The 22,700-nt window shown below is 42.5% G+C and overlaps 1 protein-coding gene across 2 annotated transcripts in view; it reads left to right on the forward strand.

Moving 5' to 3' along the window:
• Positions 1-400: 400 nt before the first annotated feature.
• Positions 401-22,700, forward strand: part of samd4a (sterile alpha motif domain containing 4A) — a 104,822-nt gene continuing 82,522 nt past the window's right edge. For both annotated transcript variants that reach the window (XM_041848314.2, XM_041848315.2), the window contains exons 1-2: positions 401-539; positions 1,738-2,350. In XM_041848314.2, coding sequence (XP_041704248.1) covers positions 2,155-2,350 — 196 coding nt within the window. In that variant the 5' untranslated portion in view covers positions 401-539; positions 1,738-2,154. The remainder of the gene's footprint in view (positions 540-1,737; positions 2,351-22,700) is intronic.

The raw sequence follows: 22,700 nt of genomic DNA on the forward strand, positions 1-22,700 counted from the left end.
TTTGTAATGTAAACACTGCCAAATGATCAACTCCGACAAAGGTATCTATTGCCACGTAATAGGCTTTTATGGACCTGCTTTTTGCAAATGTAGGTGAAAGTATTGTACAGATAAGTGAAAGGGACAAATTGAGGCAACTCCCGCCCAAGTTTCATATTCACATATAACTTCACTCTTGTCTTGATTTTGTCCACTTTGCTATGGATACCTTTTTTTCCCCTTTCTAAAACATGCTAATCCCTCTCAATCGTCTCGGTTGCTGGTAGGCTATGTGATCTGTCCCTAACCCCATTATCTATTTTTGTGCTTCCTTGTGCTGCCAAGCCCCTGACGTAATGCTTCGTGTTAATTATTAGCATGTGGAAAGCAATGCCGAGACTCTCCTCTGGTAAAACAAGAGTAGGCTAACTGTAGGAAGAAAAGTTAGTCAAGATGGCAAAACACACAGATGCAGTGTGAAGGGGCACCGCTCCCCACAATTGTAAACTTTGTTGCGCCCGGTCCTGCGACCAACACCACGGATGCAGTTGTGCCTAGAAGTGAGTAACGTTTTAACCATTTTCTTTGCCACTTTTTACCAAGCTTCTGGAATATTTTTGTCGACTCTTTTGTCCGAACTGCTCTCTCTGAGTTGTCTGTCCAGTAGGCTACACCCGTAATAGAGAAAATATGCTAACTTAAAAAACGGTGATGCAGTAGGCTAACTGTTTTTATTTGGATAATAAAAATGTATCCAGCTGGACGTTTAATTTGGAGACGTTGATATTTACGCGTAAAAATAAGAGCGGGGAAATGGTTAACGCGCGGGTCTGGCACTCTGGAGTTTATGGAAACTAGACTGAATATGTATTGAATTACAGTGTAGCATAGCTATGCATTGGCCACATTTTGGGAATGTTCTAGACTGCGCATTTGAGACTCGTCAATTATTTAATGTAGATCCCTCTTCATTTTCCTCGAGCCGAATCGCATCACCTCCACATTTTACAAAATATCTATCCTATCTTCGGGGCTATGATTGCCCTACAAGCAAAGTGACAGTTTTGGAGACCCGTTAGTGCTGACATGGACTTATTTTAAGGTAATATTTTGAATAAGAATGCGGTCTTTTCATTCAGGGTTCTTTCAGTGTCGCGTAGTTGGCAGTCTACCGATTATACAGTCTACAGGCTATTTTCGAAGCAATGTATGCTGGAAATGAGTAACTTATGCTTCATCATATAGCTTACAGCAGAGACCCTTTGAACATAGCTGTCTGTAACATTATAACGTGAGGGACCGGCGCTTTTCTCTTTGGAAATAGCCTACCAGTCGGGATGTTGCCCTAATTACTATTGACAATCCTATTTTTAGGTATGTGTGGATGTGTTTTATTTTTTGTCTCAGTGGTGAATGCCACAAGCCCGCATCTAAATGGAAGAGCAGGGCTACTTTTAAATGAGAAGTATGAGGCATACAGGCTTTGTTTCAGTAGGCAATGGGTGTCACTAATCTCTTGGTTTTCAATGTAAAATGGTTTTTAAATAACCGTCTATTTCAAGTCTGCAGAGAGCAGTGTTGTCTGAAGCAACAGGGGCACTGTCACATTTCCTCTGCATTTGGAGTTCACCATCAGTAAAGACTTTACTAGATGGGTTTTTGGACATAAAGCTGTGTGTGTGTGTGTGACCGACCGTGTGTGACCGACTGTGTCTGTGTGTAACAGTGTCTCTCAACCATTTATTTCCATAATTTCAGATCTAAGGGGGATCCCTGTGGAAAATGCCAACAAGGGTAACGCTGGTGTGACAGCGCAGAGTGCAGGAGGAAAGCCGACTCTCCTGTCTGAATGTTAACACCCCTTGGTGCAGATGCACCTAGGAGAGCACCTTGCCACCGCTCCCCTCAAGCTGAAGCTACACCTGCAATTCTAAAAGCCTGGATGATTCTACGCCACTTGAACTGAGTACAACAGCTCAAACCCCTCATGCTAAAAGTACATATTGCTGTGCCACTATACATCAACAACAGAAACTGGCAAAAAGAAGAGCACATCCAACACAAGCTTTGACCAAAGTTGAACCACTAGAGCACCAAGTTAATTCAATTGACTCGCGACACCAGGGGGGTCACTAACTGGTTTCCCTGTTCTGCCTGGTGCCTGTGCCGTAGACCATGATGTTTCGCGACCAGGTGGGCATCCTGGGCAGCTGGTTTAAGGGGTGGAACGAGTGTGAGCAGACGGTGGCTCTGCTGTCGCTGCTGAAGCGGGTGTCGCAGACCCAGGCCCGTTTCCTGCAGCTGTGTCTGGAGCACAGCCTGGCCGATTGCACCGAGCTCCACGTGTTGGAGGGAGAGGCCAATAACCCAGGTAGGCACACCGACACAAACACCATCTCCATCTTGACTGTCCATTTAAGTTGATAATGACGACGCTCCGTTGAAGTTGGGCGGGGGAGGGTTAGTGCTTCTGGCACTGGTGCCACTTCACACATACACAAACACACATTTGAAGGTATTGCTCATGTCATTCCCTATAACTGCCTTACATCCTTCCACAGACAGCGACGGGTTAACCGTGCCCATTGCCAGTGTCAGTGTAGTGTGGCATGGCAGCGATGAGGTCATAGCATTAGCTGGCCTGGCACCATCTTTGAATAGGACACCAGATCATACACGACTCCAGTGCTCTACTGTGGAGTTAAATCGGTTAGGGGTGGTGGTGGTCTGGTTTGTTGCATCAGGCTGGTATGTGGCCATGGAAACAAACACCCTGGCAACCAAACCGGCTCATGAAAAATAGAGTGGAGCTCTGGCTAGTGTGGTGTGATGATGAGATAAAACACCTGCGTCTGTGTGTGTGTACTGATCCGACGTCTACAGCTGTATAGCTAGGACCACAGCTGTATAGCTGGGACCACATCTGTCGGTCGGCACTGCCTTAATACACATTGAGAAACAGTCTGTAATGATGGATATGTTATCATTTTCCCCTACACACACGGCACAACACACACACACACACACAGCAACATTGGATTCCCATCAGAGTTTATAGTGGGCAGTGGCTGTCTCTCTCTCAGCCTCCCTGGGCCTCTCTCTGCACTGTGTTCTCCCAGTTATACAATGAGTTTTTAATGCAGTACAGCCCCTGTTATTGTTCAATATACATTTGGAAACATTAATGACGGACTGTATAAAGTTCTTAGGTGGGGTCACTCCCAAGCCCTAGTTGGGTGTACACTGTCAGAGATCAAAGGATGCTTTTTTATCCAAAGCGACTTATAGTCGTGCTTACATTTTATGTATGGGTTGCCCAGGGAATCGAACCCACAATCCTGGCATTTCTTTCTGTCTACGCTGATATCAAGTGTATGGTTGTCTGAATCATATTGTCATGTTTATTGTAATATTTTCAGACACAGAGAAGTGTGGATGGCAGGTTAAATAAATACATGTCTCAGGCAGATTTAATAAATTCAACTGTCTTTGATTGATGTCTGTTTTATTGTTTTAAGTTGGAAAAATATGCATCTTTGTGAAATGGATGTACAGTCTTGGTCAAAAGTTTTGAGAATGACACAAATACTAATTTTCACAAAGTCTGCTGCCTCAGTTTTGATGATGGCAATTTGCATATACTCCAGAATGTCACAAAGAGTGATCAGATGAATTGCAATTAATTGCAAAGTCCCTCTTTGCCATGAAAATTAACTTTATCCCCAAAAAACATTTCCACTGCATTTCAGCCCTGCCACAAAAGGACCAGCTGCCATCATGTCAGTGATTCTCTCGTTAACACAGGTGAGAGTGTTGACGAGGACAAGGCTGGAGATCACTCTGTCATGCTGATTGAGTTAGAATAACAGACTGGAAGCTTTAAAAGGAGGGTGTTGCTTGAAATCAATGCTCTTCCTCTGTTAACCATGGTTACCTGCAAGGAAACACGTGCCGTCATCATTGCTTTGCACAAAAAGGGCTTCACAGGCAAGGATATTGCTGCTAGTAAGATTGAACCTAAATCAACCATTTTTCGGATCATCACGAACTTCAAGGAGAGAGGTTCAATTGTTGTGAAGAAGGCGTCAGGGCGCCCAAGAAAGTCCAGCAAGCGCCAGGACCGTCTCCTAAAGTTGATTCAGCTGTGGGATCGGGGCACCACCAGTGCAGAGCTTGCTCAGGAATGGCAGCAGGCAAGTGCGAGTGCATCTGCACGCACAGTGAGGTGAAGACTTTTGGAGGATGGCCTGGTGTCAAGAAGGGCAGCAAAGAAACCACTTCTCTCTAGGAAAAACATCAGGGACAGACTGATATTCTGCAAAAGGTACAGGGATTGGACTGTTGAGGACTGGGGTAAAGTCATTTTCTCTGATGAATCCCCTTTCTGATTGTTTGGGGCATCCGGAAAACACCTTGTCCGGAGAAGACAAGGTAAGCGCTACCATCAGTCCTGTGTCATGCCAACAGTAAAGCATCCTGAGACCATTCATGTGTGGGGTTGCTTCTCAGCCAAGGGAGTGGGCTCACTCACAATTTTGCCTAAGAACACAACCATGAATAAAGAATGGTACCAACACATCCTCCGAGAGCAACTTCTCCCAACCATCCAAGAACAGTTTTTTTTAGCATGATGGAGCACCTTGCCATAAGGCAAAAGTGATAACTAAGTGGCTCGGGGAACAAAACATCGACATTTTGGGTCCATGGCCAGGATACTCCCCAGACCTTAATCCCATTGAGAACTTGTGGTCGATCCTCAAGAGGCGGGTGGACAAACAAAAACCCACACATTCTGACAAACTCCAAGCATTGATTATGCAATAATGGGCTGCCATCAGTCAGGATGTGGCCCAGAAGTTAATTGACAGCATGCCAGGGCGGATTGCAGAGGTCTTGAAAAAGAAGGGTCAACACTGCAAATATTGACTCTGCATAAACTTAATGTAATTGTCAATAAAAGCCTTTGACCCTTATGGAATGCTTGTAATTATACTTCAGTATACCATAGTAACATCTGACAAAAATATCTCATAACACTGAAGCAGCTAACTTTGTGAAGACCAATACCAACTTGTGTCATTCTCAACTTTTGACCACGACTGTATGTGGCCCTCACAGGGTTAATTTGCAGCTGGAAGATCTAAATTGAGTGGAAAGGCGCAACTATTTGGAAAGTACTGTACTAATGAAAGGAATCCACAAACTCGGTCCTCGGGATCCCAAAGGGTGCACATTTTGGTTTTTGCCCTAACACTACACAGCTGATTCAAATTATCAAAGCTTGATGATTAGTTGCTTATTTGAATCAGCTGTGTAGTGCTAGGGAAAAAACCAAAATGTGCACCCCTTGGGATCCCGAGGACCGAGTTTGGGAAACCCTGGATTAGAATAAGGTTTAAGGTTAGGGCTAGGGTTAGGAGATAGTTAGTCTGTAGAGCATTTACAGATGATAACACTTTATTTGGATAGTCCAACATTTAATTTCAGTGCGATTTCATCATTGGATTTCTACATAAGATTATTGCTTTTTTTTTAATGCTGTGGCGCTCACTGCTCAGCCCTGTACGTGTTTCTCTATTATTTTCTAGTTCTACTAACCCTGTCTCTTCCCTCCCTCCTTCATGCTCAGAATCTCTATTTTTTCTCAATCTCCCTCTCCGTGTGATAAGCACAGCATACCTATTTTTCAGATTGAAAAAGAGAATGCAACAAATACACATTCCATTATCCTATTATCCTGCACTGTCGTGTTCAGCCTATTGCTATCTAGGCTAATAGCTAATATCAGTGTCTATATGTCCAGGAATATCCACTTCAAACTTAACAGGTGCTCTGTTGGTCAGGACTAAGAAGCAATGCTAAGAGCACCGTAGTCATCTTTTATGGACAAAATGGAGGGCTGTTGTATTTGAGATTCTGTCTGAAGTGTCATCTCACACATTCCCCATTCTAGTACCGCAGGGGATGAGTAGCTGGATTGGTTGAGTGTTGGTAGCGCTGCTCGCTCGTTGAAAAGTGGGGGAGACGAGGATGATGATTCAGTGTGGCACAGACATGATGGCATAGCCACCTCAGGGAGCTGTCAAGTAGCATTAGGATGACCATAGTGTCTTTGCTTGTGAGGACCACACTGTCCATATCATGAGGACTTTTCAGGAACTGGTCATGTCTGATCTTATTCTAGCCTGGTTCCAGATCTGTATGTGCGGTCTTGCCAACTCCTATGCTATGATCATTGCGATCCCAACAACATAATGGCAAGACAGCACTAATAGACCTGAGACCAGGCTCATCTCTTAGCACCTTTCCCAATAGATTGGTTCATTGCATGTTGTAGCCTAATAATCATCTGCTGCTGGTCACCTCATTTCAAACGTCATGTAGGGTTGGGCGATTTTATATAAAATTAATTTGAATGTAATGTTTTAGCGCGATGTTCCAAATGCCTGTATCGCAAGAAATAAGGTTTTGATGCGCGTTTGTCTTTTTGGTCTCGTCTCCTTCGCTCCTTCTGTGCTGTGTGCACTGTGCACCTTACCACTCGCACACAGACGCCAAGCCCCTCCCCCTGCCACACAACAACAAAGACAAAATAATCACTTCTTCCTCTGACAACAAGCAGTTTAAACTCACTATTTGCATTTGAGGTTTGGGAAAACGGAATTGGTCATATGGACACCGAAATGCATTGAGACATTATTTTACTGTAATAGTAGAGAACTTAAACCTTTCTAACGATACGTACCTCTAGCAGCATTTTAGCCACAGACTTATGTGCTAGCTGTCTATATTTTATACATTTGCATTGAGCATAAAAATACAGAGAAATAAGCATCTTCTTATCCACGTAGGCCACTTGATTTCAACATCTAAAGAAAGTGAACAGGCGCTGTTGTTCAAACGGACAGGAGGATGTATTCATAACAGTTCAACTGTTCTACCTTGTTAGCAAGCAAATAGATCCAAGTTGGCTAGACTTGAAATATAAAGATTAGCTGGCTACTTACTAGCAGGTGGGCTTGTGCTTGAGAGATTGTTTATGAGACCTGTGTTCATTTTCTATAATACCTGCTACAAGAAGTTGGTCATTATTAGTGAATGTGCATGGTTCTGGTTAAATTTGTAACAAAAATTGCATTTTTATAGACAGACATATTGCAAAAAATAAGGTAACTTTTTAGATAAAAATATTTAAATTATCAGTGGGTCTTATGGTTGCGGTGTATTGACCTTTAGTTGTGCCTCAAAGCTTATTTAGAGAAAACGTAAAAAAATATAGATATATACAGCTCTGGAAAAAATTAAGAGACCACTGCAAATCTTTCTTAAATCAGCATCTCTACATGTATGACAGCCATTCCATTCCAGTGTCTGTTGAATTCCAACACAGGCACACCTCATTCTACTGAGTTAGGTACTGATTAGGTGATCACCTGAACCAAATGTTATTTAACTAGGAAAAGTATAAAAACCACTGCTGTGGTCATCACTATCCTCTTGCAATAGGACCAGCTGGATGGCAAAAACAGTGCTAATAGTACCTCAAAAGTAATATTAATCAAAAAATAACTATTGACCATGCCAAAAGATTTGAAAAGGAAAGTTTTGAGTGAGGAAAAGAAGGGTTCAATTCTGCCTTTACTGGCAGAGGGATACAGTGAGCGTCAGGTTGCTTCCATCCTTAAAATTTCAAAGACAGCAGTTCATAAGAACAAGGTCAAGCAGCAGACATTGGGGACAACAGAGCTACAGACCGGCAGAGTGCGAAAACGACTCTCTACTGACCGGGATGACCGCCAACTCATTCGAATGTCACTCAACAACCGTAAGATGACATCAATTTACCTACAAAAATAATGGCAAACGGCAGCTGCGGTGAAGTGCACGGCGAGTTCGAAACAGGCTCCTAGGGGCATGGCTGAAGTCGTGCAAAGCTAGAAAAAAGCCCTTCATCAATGAGAAGCAAAGAAGAGCCAGGCTGAGGTTTGCAAAAGACCATAAGGATTGGACCGTAGAGGACTGGAGTAAGGTCATCTTCTCTGATGAGTCCAATTTTCAGCTTTGCCCAACACCTGGTCGTCTAATGGTTAGACGGAGACCTGGAGAGGCATACAAGCCACAGTGTCTCGCACCCACTGTGAAATTTGGTGGAGGATCGGTGATGATCTGGGGGTGCTTCAGCAAGGCTGTAAGCGGGCAGATTTGTCTTTGTGAAGGACGCATGAATCAAGCCACGTACAAGGTTGTCCTGGAAGAAACCTTGCTTCCTTTTGCTCTGACATTGTTCCCCAACTCTGAGGATTGCTTTTTCCAGCAGGACAATGTGCCATGCCACACAGCCAGGTCAATCAAGGTGTGGATGGAGGACCACCAGATCAAGACCCTGTCATGTGGCATTAAGTCACCCAACATCAATGTGAAAGACTGGTGGAGAGCATGCCAAGACGCATGAAAGCTGTGATTGGTTATTCCACCAAATATTGATTTCCTAAGTTAAAACATTAGTATTGTGTTGTTTAAAAGTGAACATGAACTTATTTTCTTTTCATTATTCGAGGTCTGACAACACTGCATCTTTTTTGATGTTTTGACTAGTTGTCATTTTCTGCAAATAAATGCTCTAATGACAATATTTGTATTTGGAATTTGGGAGAAATGTTGTCAGTAGTTTATATAATAAAACAAAAATGTTAATTTCACCCAAACACATACCTATAAATAGTAAAACAACTGAAACGTATATTTTTGCAGTGGTCGCTTAATTTTTTCCAGAGCTGTATATCGTGAATCGCCCATAAGTTTGAACAAATCGAGATGATTTTTAGGCCAGATCACCCAGCCCTAACGTCATTCTCCCCTGCGTTCACTTGGCCTACTACCGCTGATGAAAAAGCATGGACGGAAAACGGCATTCCTTGCTGAAGTCGTAAATGGGTTCCGATGATGGGGGATATTGTCTAGGAATGTGGGCATGGAACATAGTTGGGAAGTAACAGAATAAAAGCAGAGGATATAATAGGGCTTTCCAATGGACACACACACTTACCCCACCAGACATGCCACCAGGGGTCTTTTCACAGATTCAAGAAAGCGTACAGTATTATATAGAGCCATTATTGCATGGAACTCCATTCCATCTCATAATGCTCAAATAAACAGCAAACCTGGTTTCAAAAAACAGATAAAGCAACACCTCACGGCACAACGCCTCTCCCCTATTTGACCTAGATAGTTTGTGTATGTATTTATACATAGGCTACGTGTGCAAAAAAAAAAAAAAAATGTAGTTCTGTCCTTGTGCTGTTCTTGTCTATTAATGTTCTGTATTACAGTGGGGAGAACAAGTATTTGATACACTGCCGATTTTGCAGGTTTTCCTACTTACAAAGCATGTAGAGGTCTGTAATATTTATCATAGGTACACTTCAACTGTGAGAGACGGAATCTAAAACAAAAATCCAGAAAATCACATTGTATGATTTTTAAGTAATTAATTTGCATTTTATTGCATGACATAAGTATTTAATCACCTACCAACCAGTAAGAATTCCGGCTCTCACAGACCTGTTTTTCTTTAAGAAGCCCTCCTGTTCTCCACTCATTACCTGTATTAACTGCACCTGTTTGAACTCGTTACCTGTATAAAAGACACCTGTCCACACACTCAATCAAACAGACTCCAACCTCTCCACAATGGCCAAGACCAGAGAGCTGTGTAAGGACATCAGGGATACAATTGTAGACCTGCACAAGGCTGGGGTGGGCTACAGGACAATAGGCAAGCAGCTTGGTGAGAAGGCAACAACTGTTGGCGCAATTATTAGAAAATGGAAGAAGTTCAAGATGACGGTCAATCACCCTCGGTCTGGGGCTCCATGCAAGATCTCACCTCGTGGGGCATCAATGATCATGAGGAAGGTGAGGGATCAGCCCAGAACTACATGGCAGGACCTGGTCGATGACCTGAAGAGAGCTGGGACAACAGTCTCAAAGAAAACCATTAGTAACACACTACGCCGTCATGGATAAAAATTCTGCAGCGCACGCAAGGTCCCCCTGCTCAAGCCAGCGCATGTCCAGGCCCGTCTGAAGTTTGCCAATGACCATCTGGATGATCCAGAGGAGGAATGGGAGAAGGTCATGTGGTCTGATGAGACAAAAATAGAGCTTTTTGGTCTAAACTCCACTCGCCGTGTTTGGAGGAAGAAGAAGGATGAATACAACCCCAAGAACACCATCCCAACCGTGAAGCATGGAGGTGGAAACATCATTCTGAATGATCTGGAGAAGGTCTGTATGGAGGAGTGGGCCAAAATCCCTGTTGCAGTGTGTGCAAACCTGGTCAAGACTTACAGGAAACGTATGATCTCTGTAATTGCAAACAAAGGTTTCTGTACCAAATATTAAGTTCTGCTTTTCTGATGTATCAAATACTTATGTCATGCAATAAAATGCAAATTAATTACTTAAAAATCATACAATGTGATTTTCTGGATTTTTGTTTAAGATTCCACCTCTCACAGTTGAAGTGTACCTATGATAAAAATTACAGACCTCTACATGCTTTGTAAGTAGGAAAACCTGCAAAATAGTTGTTCTCCCCACTCTGTCATGTTTCATGTTTTGTGTGGAACCCAGGAAGAGTAGCTGCTGCTTTTGCAACAGCTAATGAGGATCCTAATCAAATACCAAAGCCATGGTGAAGGATATGATGAAGGAAAGTAATATGATAGGAATTCTTCAATATCTTGTTGTATTTGAGGGGTGCCCTTTGTCTACCTGGGTCAATTTACCAGGGTATAAGTGTATTGCACTGCACTGCACTAGTGAACAGCTTCAAATCATTGCTACTTCAAACCCCTGAAGTTCAAGTGGCCAAACAGTATATTGGATTTTTATAAAAGTAATTTTGATGCAAGCTACATGTCACCCAAGATAGAGCCACATACTGGATAGATTAGTAGAGAACATATTTACTATAAAGTAAAAGGTAGTAGTGGCTGAAGTGGAATTTTGAAGCTGAACCTCCAACCTCACCACACCTGCTCAGAAACTACTACTACCACCACCCCTTCCCAGACACCCCCATTCTTAAGTGACCAACACTCCAGATTTGCTCAGGTCTCCTCAGCCTCAACCCTCCTCTTCGCCTTCTTCCAGCTGCTCTTCTGAAGAATAAAAAGTCTCAACCCCCCCTGTCCCGTCCTGTCTAGTAGGAGAGAAAAGAGCTCTTGTCTCTCGTTTGGGTGTCGAACTATTTCATAGCACCCACGCATGAGCAAACAGTTTATTTCTGGCCACTCGGCTCCGTGTTCTGTGAACTCATACGGAACCTCCGGAATGGTGGGTCGGAGGACCTGCCCAAAAAAATCTCTCCTAGTCTCCCTCGGAACAGTCGGAAGCCACTTTTTCCCCCTTCCCAACACTAACGGCAGCACAAAGTCTTGACTTCACTGAAAGAAAGAAACAGTGACTGAGGAAGCTTTTCTTAGTAACTTTATTAGGGACCATACGTCACTATGTAGTAAGTTGAGCCTGAATTAAAGTAATTGTACTGACGTCATAGCTTATTAATTTTTTTTTGACTTTGAGAAATTCTAGTACAAAAGAGGTAATTGTGATTTTCATTAATCTACCTACACACGGACCACTATTTTGTTTTTAAGCCAAGGCTTGTGCAAGGCTCGTTCTTGATTCCAGCTTTGAGCAGGGGTTGGAACCAGTTCAGGGAACAGAAACGGAACCTGTAACGAAAGTGATACATACTGTTCCGGAACAGAACAGTTATTTTAAAAGCATGGGAACCGGTTAAAAACACAATTTTACGTTCCAGGCATTTTTTTTTTAGTCCCACAGCAAAATGCAACAAGGTGCCAATGCAAAGCCCTCACTCTGTCACTCAGAAACTTATTCCGGTGTCTAACCTGCAAGCTGAAAATCTTTGCCTGTGCGTGTTTAGGCTACCTGGCTCTTCCCCCCTCCAAAGCATAGGCTAAAGTACTGACGTTACAAGCTTGATTCAGAAGAGGGGGAGAGATTTGTAATTAGCTAAAGAAGAATGGATCAACTTTTTCAATGCTAGTTAAGGATACTATAGGCCTAGTTATCACATTTCACGTTGGATTTATTAACTACAAAAGTTAACACGTGTTTTTCATTTTGCTGCCGCTCTGCACACACAAGCTTGTTAGCTAGCTAGCTCAAAGGACATTTAAAGTTCCTCCATAGAAGCCGCTCCTCCTACTGTAGGTATAATTCTGTGGACCAAATTCAGGTAATGCATGTACACTACCGTTCAAAAGTTTGTGGTCACTTAGAGATTTCCTTGTTTTTGAAAGAAAAGCAAATTTTTTTGTCCATTTTAAAATAATAAAATGAAATACAGTGTAGACATTGTTAATGTTGTAAATGGCTATTGTAGCTGGAAACGGCTGATTTTTTAAAATTTTTATTATGGAATATCTACGTAGGCGTACAGAGGCCCATTATCAGTAACCATCAGTCCTGTGTTCCAATGGCACGTTGTGTTTGCTAATCCAAGTTTATCATTTTAAAAGGCTAATTGATCATTAGAAAACCCTTTTGCAATTATGTTAGCACAGCTGAAAACTGTTGTGCTGATTTAAAGAAGCAATAAAACTGGCCTTCTTGACACTAGTTGAGTATCTGGAGCATCAGCAATTGTGGGTTCGATTACAGGCTCAAAATGGCCAGAAACAAATAACTTTCTTCTGAATCTCGTCAGTCTATTCTTGTTCTGAGAATGAAGGCTATTCCATGCGAGAAATTGCAAAGAAACTGAAGATCTCGTACAACAGAGTGTGTACTACTCTGCAAACTGGCTCTAACCAGAATGGAAAGAGTGGGAGGCCCCGGTGCACAACTGAACAAGAGGACAAATACATTAGTGTCTAGTTTGAGAAACAGACGCCTCACAGGTCCTCAACTGGCAGCTTCATTAAATAGTACCCGCAAAACACCAGTCTCAATGTCAACAGTGAAGAGGCGACTCCGGGATGACCTTCTAGGCAGAGTTGCAAAGAAAAAGCCTTATCTCAGACTGGCCAATGAAAAGAAAAGATTAAGCTGGGCAAAAGAACACAGACACTGGACAGAGGAAGATTGGAAAAAAGTGTTATGGACAGACTAATCAAAGTTTGAGGTGTTTGGATCACAAAGAAGAACATTTGTGAGACACAGACCAAATGAAAAGATGCTGGAGGAGGGCTTGATACCATCTGTCAAGCATGGTGGAGGCAATGTGATGGTCTGGGGGTGCTTTGGTGGTGGTAAAGTGGGAGATTTGTACAGGGTAAAAGGGATCTTGAAGAAGGAAGGCTATCACAAAAAGGAACAGAAAGGAATGATATAAACCAGTCCTTTCTAGGGTTCGAACCGGTTCAGAACTTTATTTTGCTGGTCGGAACAGTGGAACACAACATTTTTTGGGGGGTTCTGTTCAGAACTAAAGGATTGGAAAATAATTTTGGTTCCAACCTCTGGCTTTAAGAACCCTCAATCCAACACAGACCCTCTCTGACCATCTGCTGCAAAATGGAGCTATGTGAATCTCCCTCCCTCTATATTAGATTTTGGTTCGGCCCAAACCCTTTCGAATTAAACCTCGAGCTGCTGACGCAAAGCTTCTAGGTTGAGACAAATGGAACAACGGAGGGGTGCCCCGCCTAAGTTACGATGGCGGAAACCTACCTCCTACCAGTCGCTCTAACCCCTTTTTAGCAGCTGTGTGGTTTGACCAAAGGTGTGAACGGATGCTCCATCAGCACTTGGTGCCTGAGACTGCGGCATGTAATATTGTTCAGGCTCCACCCTCTGTCTGGACCGGTGAAACGCATTGGCAAACCCCATTGATGAATAAGCAGCAGACCCAGACCACGGAACATTTGGTGTTTCCCTATATAGTTCCTACCCTCCCTTCATCCTGAGGCAGCTGGCCAGTTTTGGTGGCATTGAACAGTGCATTTCATTGTATACAGAGGCTTGGGCACCATCCAGTCCCAACTGTGTGTGCACTCACACTGCAGGCACTGCTGAGGCATCAAGAAGACAATGGAACACAGAGCACTAGGCACAGCACACATCATGACATGGGGTTGGCCAGGGACAGGACTGCCTGGCCACTACAGGCTTATATAACAGCCTTTTGCAGCCTATTGTACAGTATGTGATGGAGACATTAGTGCCATTTATGTAAATTTGAGCGATTTTATGTAGTTGGACAAACTGGGATGGACTAATTTAGTGGAGGATTTAGCACTTGGAAAGACGTGCTTACTTGTCACATCAGTCGACTACACACCCCCACAATCTGTCAGTCACAGCATCGCTGCCAGCCACATCCTTCTCCCCTCACTGAATGAAGGTGTCAGCCTGGGCCAAGCGCCCCTATAGTCCCTGACTGACTCCTCCCTGACAGACAGCTGATTGGCCGACACAGGGTCACTGTTGTGCTGAGCCAGGTTGACATCAGCAGGCGAGTCCGTGCCCATGGCAACTGTTTCCCGTGAGATCAGCACAAAAGGGGACTTTAACTCCGGTAGGATGGTAGTGACATCACTCCTCCTCCAGTCTCTAGAAGGAACCAGTGTAAGTGTTGCTTCCGTCCCTCTCAGCGCCCTAGCCTGGGTTTGAACCAGGGGTCCTCTGAACACATCGACAGTCACCCTCGAAGTATCGTTAACTATTGCTCCACAAAAGCCGCGACACTTGAAGAGCAAGGGAAACGGCTACTTCAAGGTCTCAGAGCTAGTGACATCACCAATCGAAACGCTACTAGCACGCACCGCTAACTAGCTAGCCATTTCACACCAGTTCCACTCACCCCCCTTTTGACTTCCTCCTTGTCCACAGCAACCAGGGATCTGGGTCAACAGCGTCAATGTAACAGTATTGCTTCTGTCCCTTTCTTCGCCCCAACTTGGGCTTGAACCAGGGACCCTCTGCACACATCAACAACAGTCACCCACGAAACATCGTTACCTATCGCTCCACCAACTACTTCAATGTCTCAGAGCAAGTGAAGTCACCAACTGAAGCGCTACTAGGCACACCACTAACTAGCTAGCCATTACACACCGGTTACACCAGCATTAGGGTCTTGGAGGTGTGTGTGTGTCCCTAGCAACAAAAAAAGATTTGTCGCTCAAACCGGTGGAACTAACAAAGTCACTGACCACAACTAAAACAAAACGGGTGGGGTTTTAGGAGGGGTTCTGAAAGACTCTCATGGGGGTGTCCACTAAAAGTTAACAAGCAACAACAGCTGGAATCTAAAAGACACCCACTAAATTTGCCTTAGAGGCAAACAGAAGAAAAACCCACACCAAACTTAAAGACAGGAAGAAGAGCAAAACCAAACAGGGAAGGTCAGATAAAGGATTGTTTTTCTAGAAATCAAATAGGGAGAGCCAACTAAAGGTGAATGTGATAACCCTCCGAATCTCTCAAGACAACTGGAGCGCTGGGCCAGCCACTCTTAAATATCACCTGGGCCAGCACAGGTGAAACACCTTCGGACTAACGAGATGGACAACCCAGCACAGGTGTAACACATACTGACTAATGAGGTGACACCAATCGGTGCGCCCCATGTGCTAACAGATTTTTTTTTAAGGCGTTGTCCTGCAACAACCTCTCTCAGCAAGTTCAAAGGAACTCTGACATTATGTCCAAACACGAGCTCATTCGGACTAAAACCAGTCAAAAGTTTGGACACACCTACTTATTCCAGGGTTTTTCTTTATTTTTTCTATTTTCTACATTGTAGAATAATAGTGAAGACATCAAAACTATGAAATAACACATATGGAATCATGTAGTAACTAAAAAAGTGTTAAAGAAATCAAAATCTATTTTAGATTTTAGAATCTTCAAAGTAGCCACCCCTTGCCTTGATGACAGCTTTGCACACTCTTGGCATTCTCTCAACCAGCTTCACCAGGAATGCTTTTCCAACAGTCTTGAAGGAGTTCCCACATATTCTGAGCACTTGTTGGCTGCTTTTCCTTAAGAGTAGAGCAAAACAACTGGCGAAGTACTGCTCTGTTTTAGCTATTATGGGCAGCCTAGCTGTGTGGAGGAGAAGGTGCTTTTTGTACCCTTCAGTGTCCTTGTATCAACGACCTTTGAAATGTTTGAATCCTTTATGATGTAATGTGGTTTGTGGATTCAAATAACGTTTTTGTGTGTACAGGGAGGGTGAGGCAGGAAGCGCTCACAGTAGAGGTCCTGAGCAGGCCCGGCAGAGAGGCGTGTCTGTGCGATGACACAGGAAGCATCCGACTGAGACTACATGACTGCAGCACTCAATGGCCCATTGCGAAAAATCTACTCGACACATGGCTCTCTTTCACAACAGTCTCCAACCAGAAACTATAGACCTAGTCTATTCATTCCATATAGGCATTGTCATAGGCTACTATACATGTATACAGTGCATTCTGAAAGTATTCAGGCCCATTCCCTTTTTCCACATTTTGTTACGTTGTAGCCTTATTCCAAAATTCCCCATAATGACAAAGCGAAAGCAGGTTTTTAGAAATGTTTTTATTTTTTATATATTTTTTATACTCAGCTAAAACGTCAGTTGGGCTATAGCGCGAATTCGAATGCAACTGGACGAATCATGATGAAAGATAATGTTGAAATGCTGGGCAGAGGCTAAGTGCAGGCAATGGCTAATCATTTCTAATAATCCTTTCTGGTGGAGGAGCAGAATAGGTTTCTGTGTCTGTGACTGAACAGGCCGTCTTACCATAGTGAGCTAGGTTATAGGCCTACATCATGAGCTGGATAGAAGGATAATGGATAATAATAATTGCTTTATTTGCCTCATAAAATAATATAAAAATCAATATTGTTTGTTCTGTCTCTCATAAAGCTGTGATTTAAGAATAGCCTAGGCTTAGGCTATGGACTTTAATTCTTGTTATTTTTTAAAGCCACAACAACTTTAGGACAACACCTTCATAGGCTAGAATATTTGGGAAATAAGCTACTGTTCATAACTTTAACTTGTCTTAAAGCTTTTATGATAGGCCTAATAAAAGGATAGTTTATTGGCCATTTTGTTTTCAACCTCTCATGGATGGATTTTCCCCCGCATGGATAATTTCTTTCTTAATAAGCTTAAAGATGCACTATGCCGAAATTGCTCCGCCATTTCCTGGTTGCTAACATTCTAATAGTTTGCCTAATTTCAGTTTGTGACAAAACAAGCAAGTATACTTTAGAGAATCATTGTACCATCTAAACCGCTGTAGAATGTATTTTCCATATCCCAAAATATTGTATTTTCAGCTGTTTGAAGCTGGTGTACAAAACCGAAAGTAAAATACGCAAACGAAACTTTTAGGAACGGGAAGCATAGAAATAGGGCACATAGAACATATCTTAAATTTCTTAGACTTGCTTTCAATGAGAATGACATATCTATAACTCACATTTCTATGTTAATTTGGTCGGGTTGCCCCAAAAAGTGACATTGAAGTTTTAAAGGGATACTTTGGGATTTTGGGAATGAGGCCCTTTATCTACTTCCCCAGAGTCAGATGCAGGGCCTAAAATTACGTTTTTGGTCCACCAGCCACTGTGGCAGGTATATTTAAAAATCTACCAGCCACTCAGATTTTTATACCAGCCCAAATATTTTTTGCCTCAAATTACACCAACAAAACACAAACAAATGGATGATCATGCTTTATGATGTTTCTACATACATACATACATACATACATACATACATACATATTTCCCTTCTGTCGTTTCTGGAGGATTAAATTGAAATTGCAACCAACTTTCTATGGCTTGTTGTAGAAATAGTGATATTTGGGAGATTATTTCCTTTTCAAATAACTGAAAGTGAGAGGTTGTAATCTGAATAAAGGGAAAAAAGCCGTTCTTGAACATGGCGTGAGACAATCTTAATAATTTGCTTGAGAACCAGTTCGGATTTAAGTATAACTTTTGTATCACTAAAGCTTTTAGTGATAGGTCTAATGCTTTAATATTTAATCATTTCTGTCAATATATGTATTAGTAGTAAGAAATAATGTGGTATATTGTTTAATTTCATTTTTTGTGACCGGAGTCCTTGAACCAAAATAACACAGACTAGACAAAATGCTCACCTGCCCCTTTAAGTGTGGGAGGTTACCATGGTAATGTGAATCGAGTCATGTTTGTGCCTATGAGATTCGGTGTTGCCAACTAATTTTCAGGGGAAGTTGCTAGAGGCAGGTCGATTTGTTGCTAAATGACATTGTGATGTCATTGCGTGATGACGTCGTTACATAATAACGTAAAACTGCGTCATTACGTAGAATACACAATAATGTTACTCAAATTGACTGGCCATTTCGGCAACAAATATGATTTGACATTTGTTAATTTAGATTTGTTTGTTTTATTATCACATATTTTTTTGTAAAAGTAATATAAACAACACATTTTATATGATCAGATATTTTTAATTTTTAAACACAACACATTGAATTACTGAACAATTACACATTATTGAACAATTACATTTTATTTATTTTCTTATTAACTAGTAGACCTACACATTCTGAACAATTATAGTTTTAAGCAGTGTATTGGTAATTAGTTAACATGCTACCTAACTGATCAACAATTATAGGTACAAGCTAATAACAAGGTATATATGCTATCTTATTGAACAAGCAACTTAACTAAAATAATGATGTGTGCGCTAAGCATCTCTCTCCAGCTCTCTCCAGGTTGTTGTGCTGCTTGGCTGGCCTGCTGCTGCCTGTGTACGAGCTGAGCGCCTGCTGCTGACGTCACTCACAATGCACTTTTGCAGCCAGGCACGTGTGTTGTGACTGAGTGTGTGACAGAGAAAATCGTTTTTTTGTCATTTAGAGGGAAAATGTGTGCATTTTAGCATTTGAGTCACTTTTCAAAAGTTGCTAAAAGTTCCAAATATATTTTTTAAAGTAGCTACATTTGTTGCTAGATGCAGTTTGAAAAAAAAGTTGCCAGGGTAGTCTGAAAAGTTGCTAAATCTAGCAACACAATTGCTATGTTGGCATCACTGGTGAGATTGAGTCTGACTAGTAGAAGCCTTGTCTTCCCTAGCAGTTGAAACTCAAACATTGAAAAATAACCTAGCTTGTGAACAAAACAATGTAAATAGCCAAGAAACACAAGGACAATGTCTCACTTCAGTAGACTTTTGTTTCAAGTAAATTAGGCTCTTCACATGTGCACAGCCCCCAGCCAGGCAGTGTTGCAGCGCGAAGTTGGGATATGCTATATATGATTCTTGGCTCTTTGACTTTGTGCAATTTAATTTACCAGCTATAAAACAGAACGGCAGAAATACTTTGAAAACAGCTACTCCAGCATTTATTTTACTATAAATGTGATCATACTTGACTAGTTTTATTCACAAATGCAAGTGAAATGCTTGCACTGTGGAGCCCTGACTACCTTCCAACGCCAAAGTGGCTGGTGAAATGCTAAAATCTACACACATTTGGCAGATGGCGGGTGTCCAGAGGTAGTTTCACAAGCCAATGCTACCTAGCATTAGTGCAATGACTGGAAGTCTTTGGGTATCTGCTAGCATGCTTCATACATAAAAATGGTATCCACAAGTTCATCGGACTCTGGGGAAGTATATAAAGGGCCTCATTGCCAAAATCTTGATTTAAACTTGTCATTAGATCTTTCTATAGGCTATTGATATTGTTTGTTCTCTCTCATTATTAGTCCTCTGGTTATGTTTTTAGGCTATTCAAATAACGTTTTGATATGGAACTCCGTTGAGCTGCTTTTGAAAGCAAAAGTCGAATTGAAAACATTATTGCCATTGTTGAATTCGATTTTCATAATAGCAAGCTAGGACTGATGGTTTGGTTAGCTAAACTAGCAAGTCTGTTTGTTTGGTTACCAAGGCAACTACTGTAGCTATCTAGTAAACTTACTAGCTACTTCAGTGGATGTTGAACACATTTCTACCTGTAAATGAACACATTTCTAGTGGTAAATGTGCTAATTTATAGCCATGGTATAAAAGGGATAATCAACTAGGGGCTCTATACGATCTCTCGAAAATAATGCAACTCCGTGAAAGGTTAGTTCCACTCCTGTTGATTATTCCTTACATAAGATATCTATCTGGCAAACGTTTACTGATTGTTAGTTCTCAAAGATGATACTGTAACTAGATCACCTGATGCGTGCTGCACAACAGTGAGTGACTCACAAGGCTCCAGTCTGGTCTCTCGTCATTGTGTCCTTAAGTGATAATGCCCTTGAAGCCGGTGTTTGGAGGATATGTTGGCACAGGTGTTTTTAGGCCCGAGATGAAGTCGGGGGGCCGGCAAACCGTGCCAATATATCCTCCAAACACCGGCTTTGAGGGCATTAACACGTTTATACAACGGGTTACCAACATATTCAAATAATTGTTTACACTACCAGTCAAAAGTTTGGACACACCTACGCATTCAAGGGTTTTTCTTAATTTTTAAAAATGTTTTACATTGTAGAATAATAGTGAAGACATCAAAACTATGAAATAACACATGGAATCATGTAGTAACCAAAAAAGTGTAAAACAAATCAAAATATTATATATTTGAGATTCTTCAAATAGCCACCCTTTACCTTGATGACAGCTTTGCACAATCTTGGCATTCTCTCAACCCGTTTCATGAGGTAGTCACCTGGAATGAATTTCAATTAACAGGTGTGCCTTCTTAAAAGTTAATTTGTGGAATTTATATACACTGCTCAAAATAATAAAGGGAACACTTAAACAACACAATGTAACTCCAAGTCAATCACACTTCTGTGAAATCAAACTGTCCACTTAGGAAGCAACACTGATTGACAATACATTTCACATGCTGTTGTGCAAATGGAATAGACAACAGGTGGAAATTATAGGCAATTAGCAAGACACCCCCAATAAAGAAGTGGTTCTGCAGGTGGTGACCACAGACCACTTCTCAGTTCCTATGCTTCCTGGCTGATGTTTTGGTCACTTTTGAATGCTGGCGGTGCTTTCACTCTAGTGGTAGCATGAGACGGAGTCTACAACCCACACAAGTGGCTCAGGTAGTGCAGCTCATCCAGGATGGCACATCAATGCGAGCTGTGGCAAGAAGGTTTGCTGTGTCTGTCAGCTTAGTGTCCAGAGCATGGAGGCGCTACCAGGAGACAGGCCAGTACATCAGGAGACGTGGAGGAGGCCGTAGGAGGGCAACAACCCAGCAGCAGGACCGCTACCTCCGCCTTTGTGCAAGGAGGAGCAGGAGGAGCACTGCCAGAGCCCTGCAAAATGACCTCCAGCAGGCCACAAATGTGCGTGTGTCTGCTCAAACGGTCAGAAACAGACTCCATGAGGGTGGTATGAGGGCCCGACGTCCATAGGTGGGGGTTGTGCTTACAGCCCAACACCGTGCAGGACGTTTGGCATTTGCCAGAGAACACCAAGATTGGCAAATTCGCCACTGGCGCCCTGTGCTCTTCACAGATGAAAGCAGGTTCACACTGAGCACATGTGACAGACGTGACAGAGTCTGGAGACGCCGTGGAGAACGTTCTGCTGCCTGCAACATCCTCCAGCATGACCGGTTTGGCGGTGGGTCAGTCATGGTGTGGGGTGGCATTTCTTTAGGGGGCCGCACAGCCCTCCATGTGCTCGCCAGAGGTAGCCTGACTGCTATTAGGTACCGAGATGAGATCCTCAGACCCCTTGTGAGACCATATGCTGGTGCGGTTGACCCTGGGTTCCTCCTAATGGAAGACAATGCTAGACCTCATGTGGCTGGAGTGTGTCAGCAGTTCCTGCAAGAGGAAGGCATTGATGCTATGGACTGGCCCGCCCGTTCCCCAGACCTGAATCCAATTGAGCACATCTGGGACATCATGTCTCACTCCATCCACCAACGCCACGTTGCACCACAGACTGTCCAGGAGTTGGCGGATGCTTTAGTCCAGGTCTGGGAGGAGATCCCTCAGGAGACCATCCGCCACCTCATCAGGAGCATGCACAGGCGTTGTAGGGAGGTCATACAGGCACGTGGCCACACACACTACTGAGCCTCATTTTGACTTGTTTTAAGGATATTACATCAAAGTTGGATCAGCCTGTAGTGTGGTTTTCCACTTTAATTTTGAGGGTGACTCCAAATCCAGACCTCCATGGGTTGATAAATTTGATTTCCATTGATCATTTTTGTGATTTTGTTGTCAGCACATTCAACTATGTAAAGAAAAAAGTATTTAACAAGATTATTTCATTCATTCAGATCTAGGATGTGTTGTTTAAGTGTTCCCTTTATTTTTTTGAGCAGTGTAGTTGTGTTGTGACAAGGTAGGGGGGGTATACAGAAGATAGCCCTATTTGGTAAAAGACCAAGTCCATCTTATGACAAGAACAGCTCAAATAAGCAAAGAGAAACGACAGTTCATCATTACTTTAAGACATGAAGGTCAGTCAATCCGGAAAATTTCAAGAACTTTGAAAGTTTCTTCAAGTGCAGTCGCAAAAACCATCAAGCGCTATGATGAAACTGGCTCTCATGATGTAATGTCATAGTATTATGAGGACAGAGGAAGAGTTAAGAGATGAGTGGTTTGGGGCCATGAAGTCTACATTCCATTATGTCAAAGGTAGATTAGTGATGTTTAGGATAGCATGAGTGATGTTTAGGATAGTGACTTGG

This window comes from Coregonus clupeaformis, chromosome 34 (genome assembly GCF_020615455.1).
Source record: "Coregonus clupeaformis isolate EN_2021a chromosome 34, ASM2061545v1, whole genome shotgun sequence".
In the NCBI taxonomy this organism is placed as follows: Eukaryota; Metazoa; Chordata; class Actinopteri; order Salmoniformes; family Salmonidae; genus Coregonus; species Coregonus clupeaformis.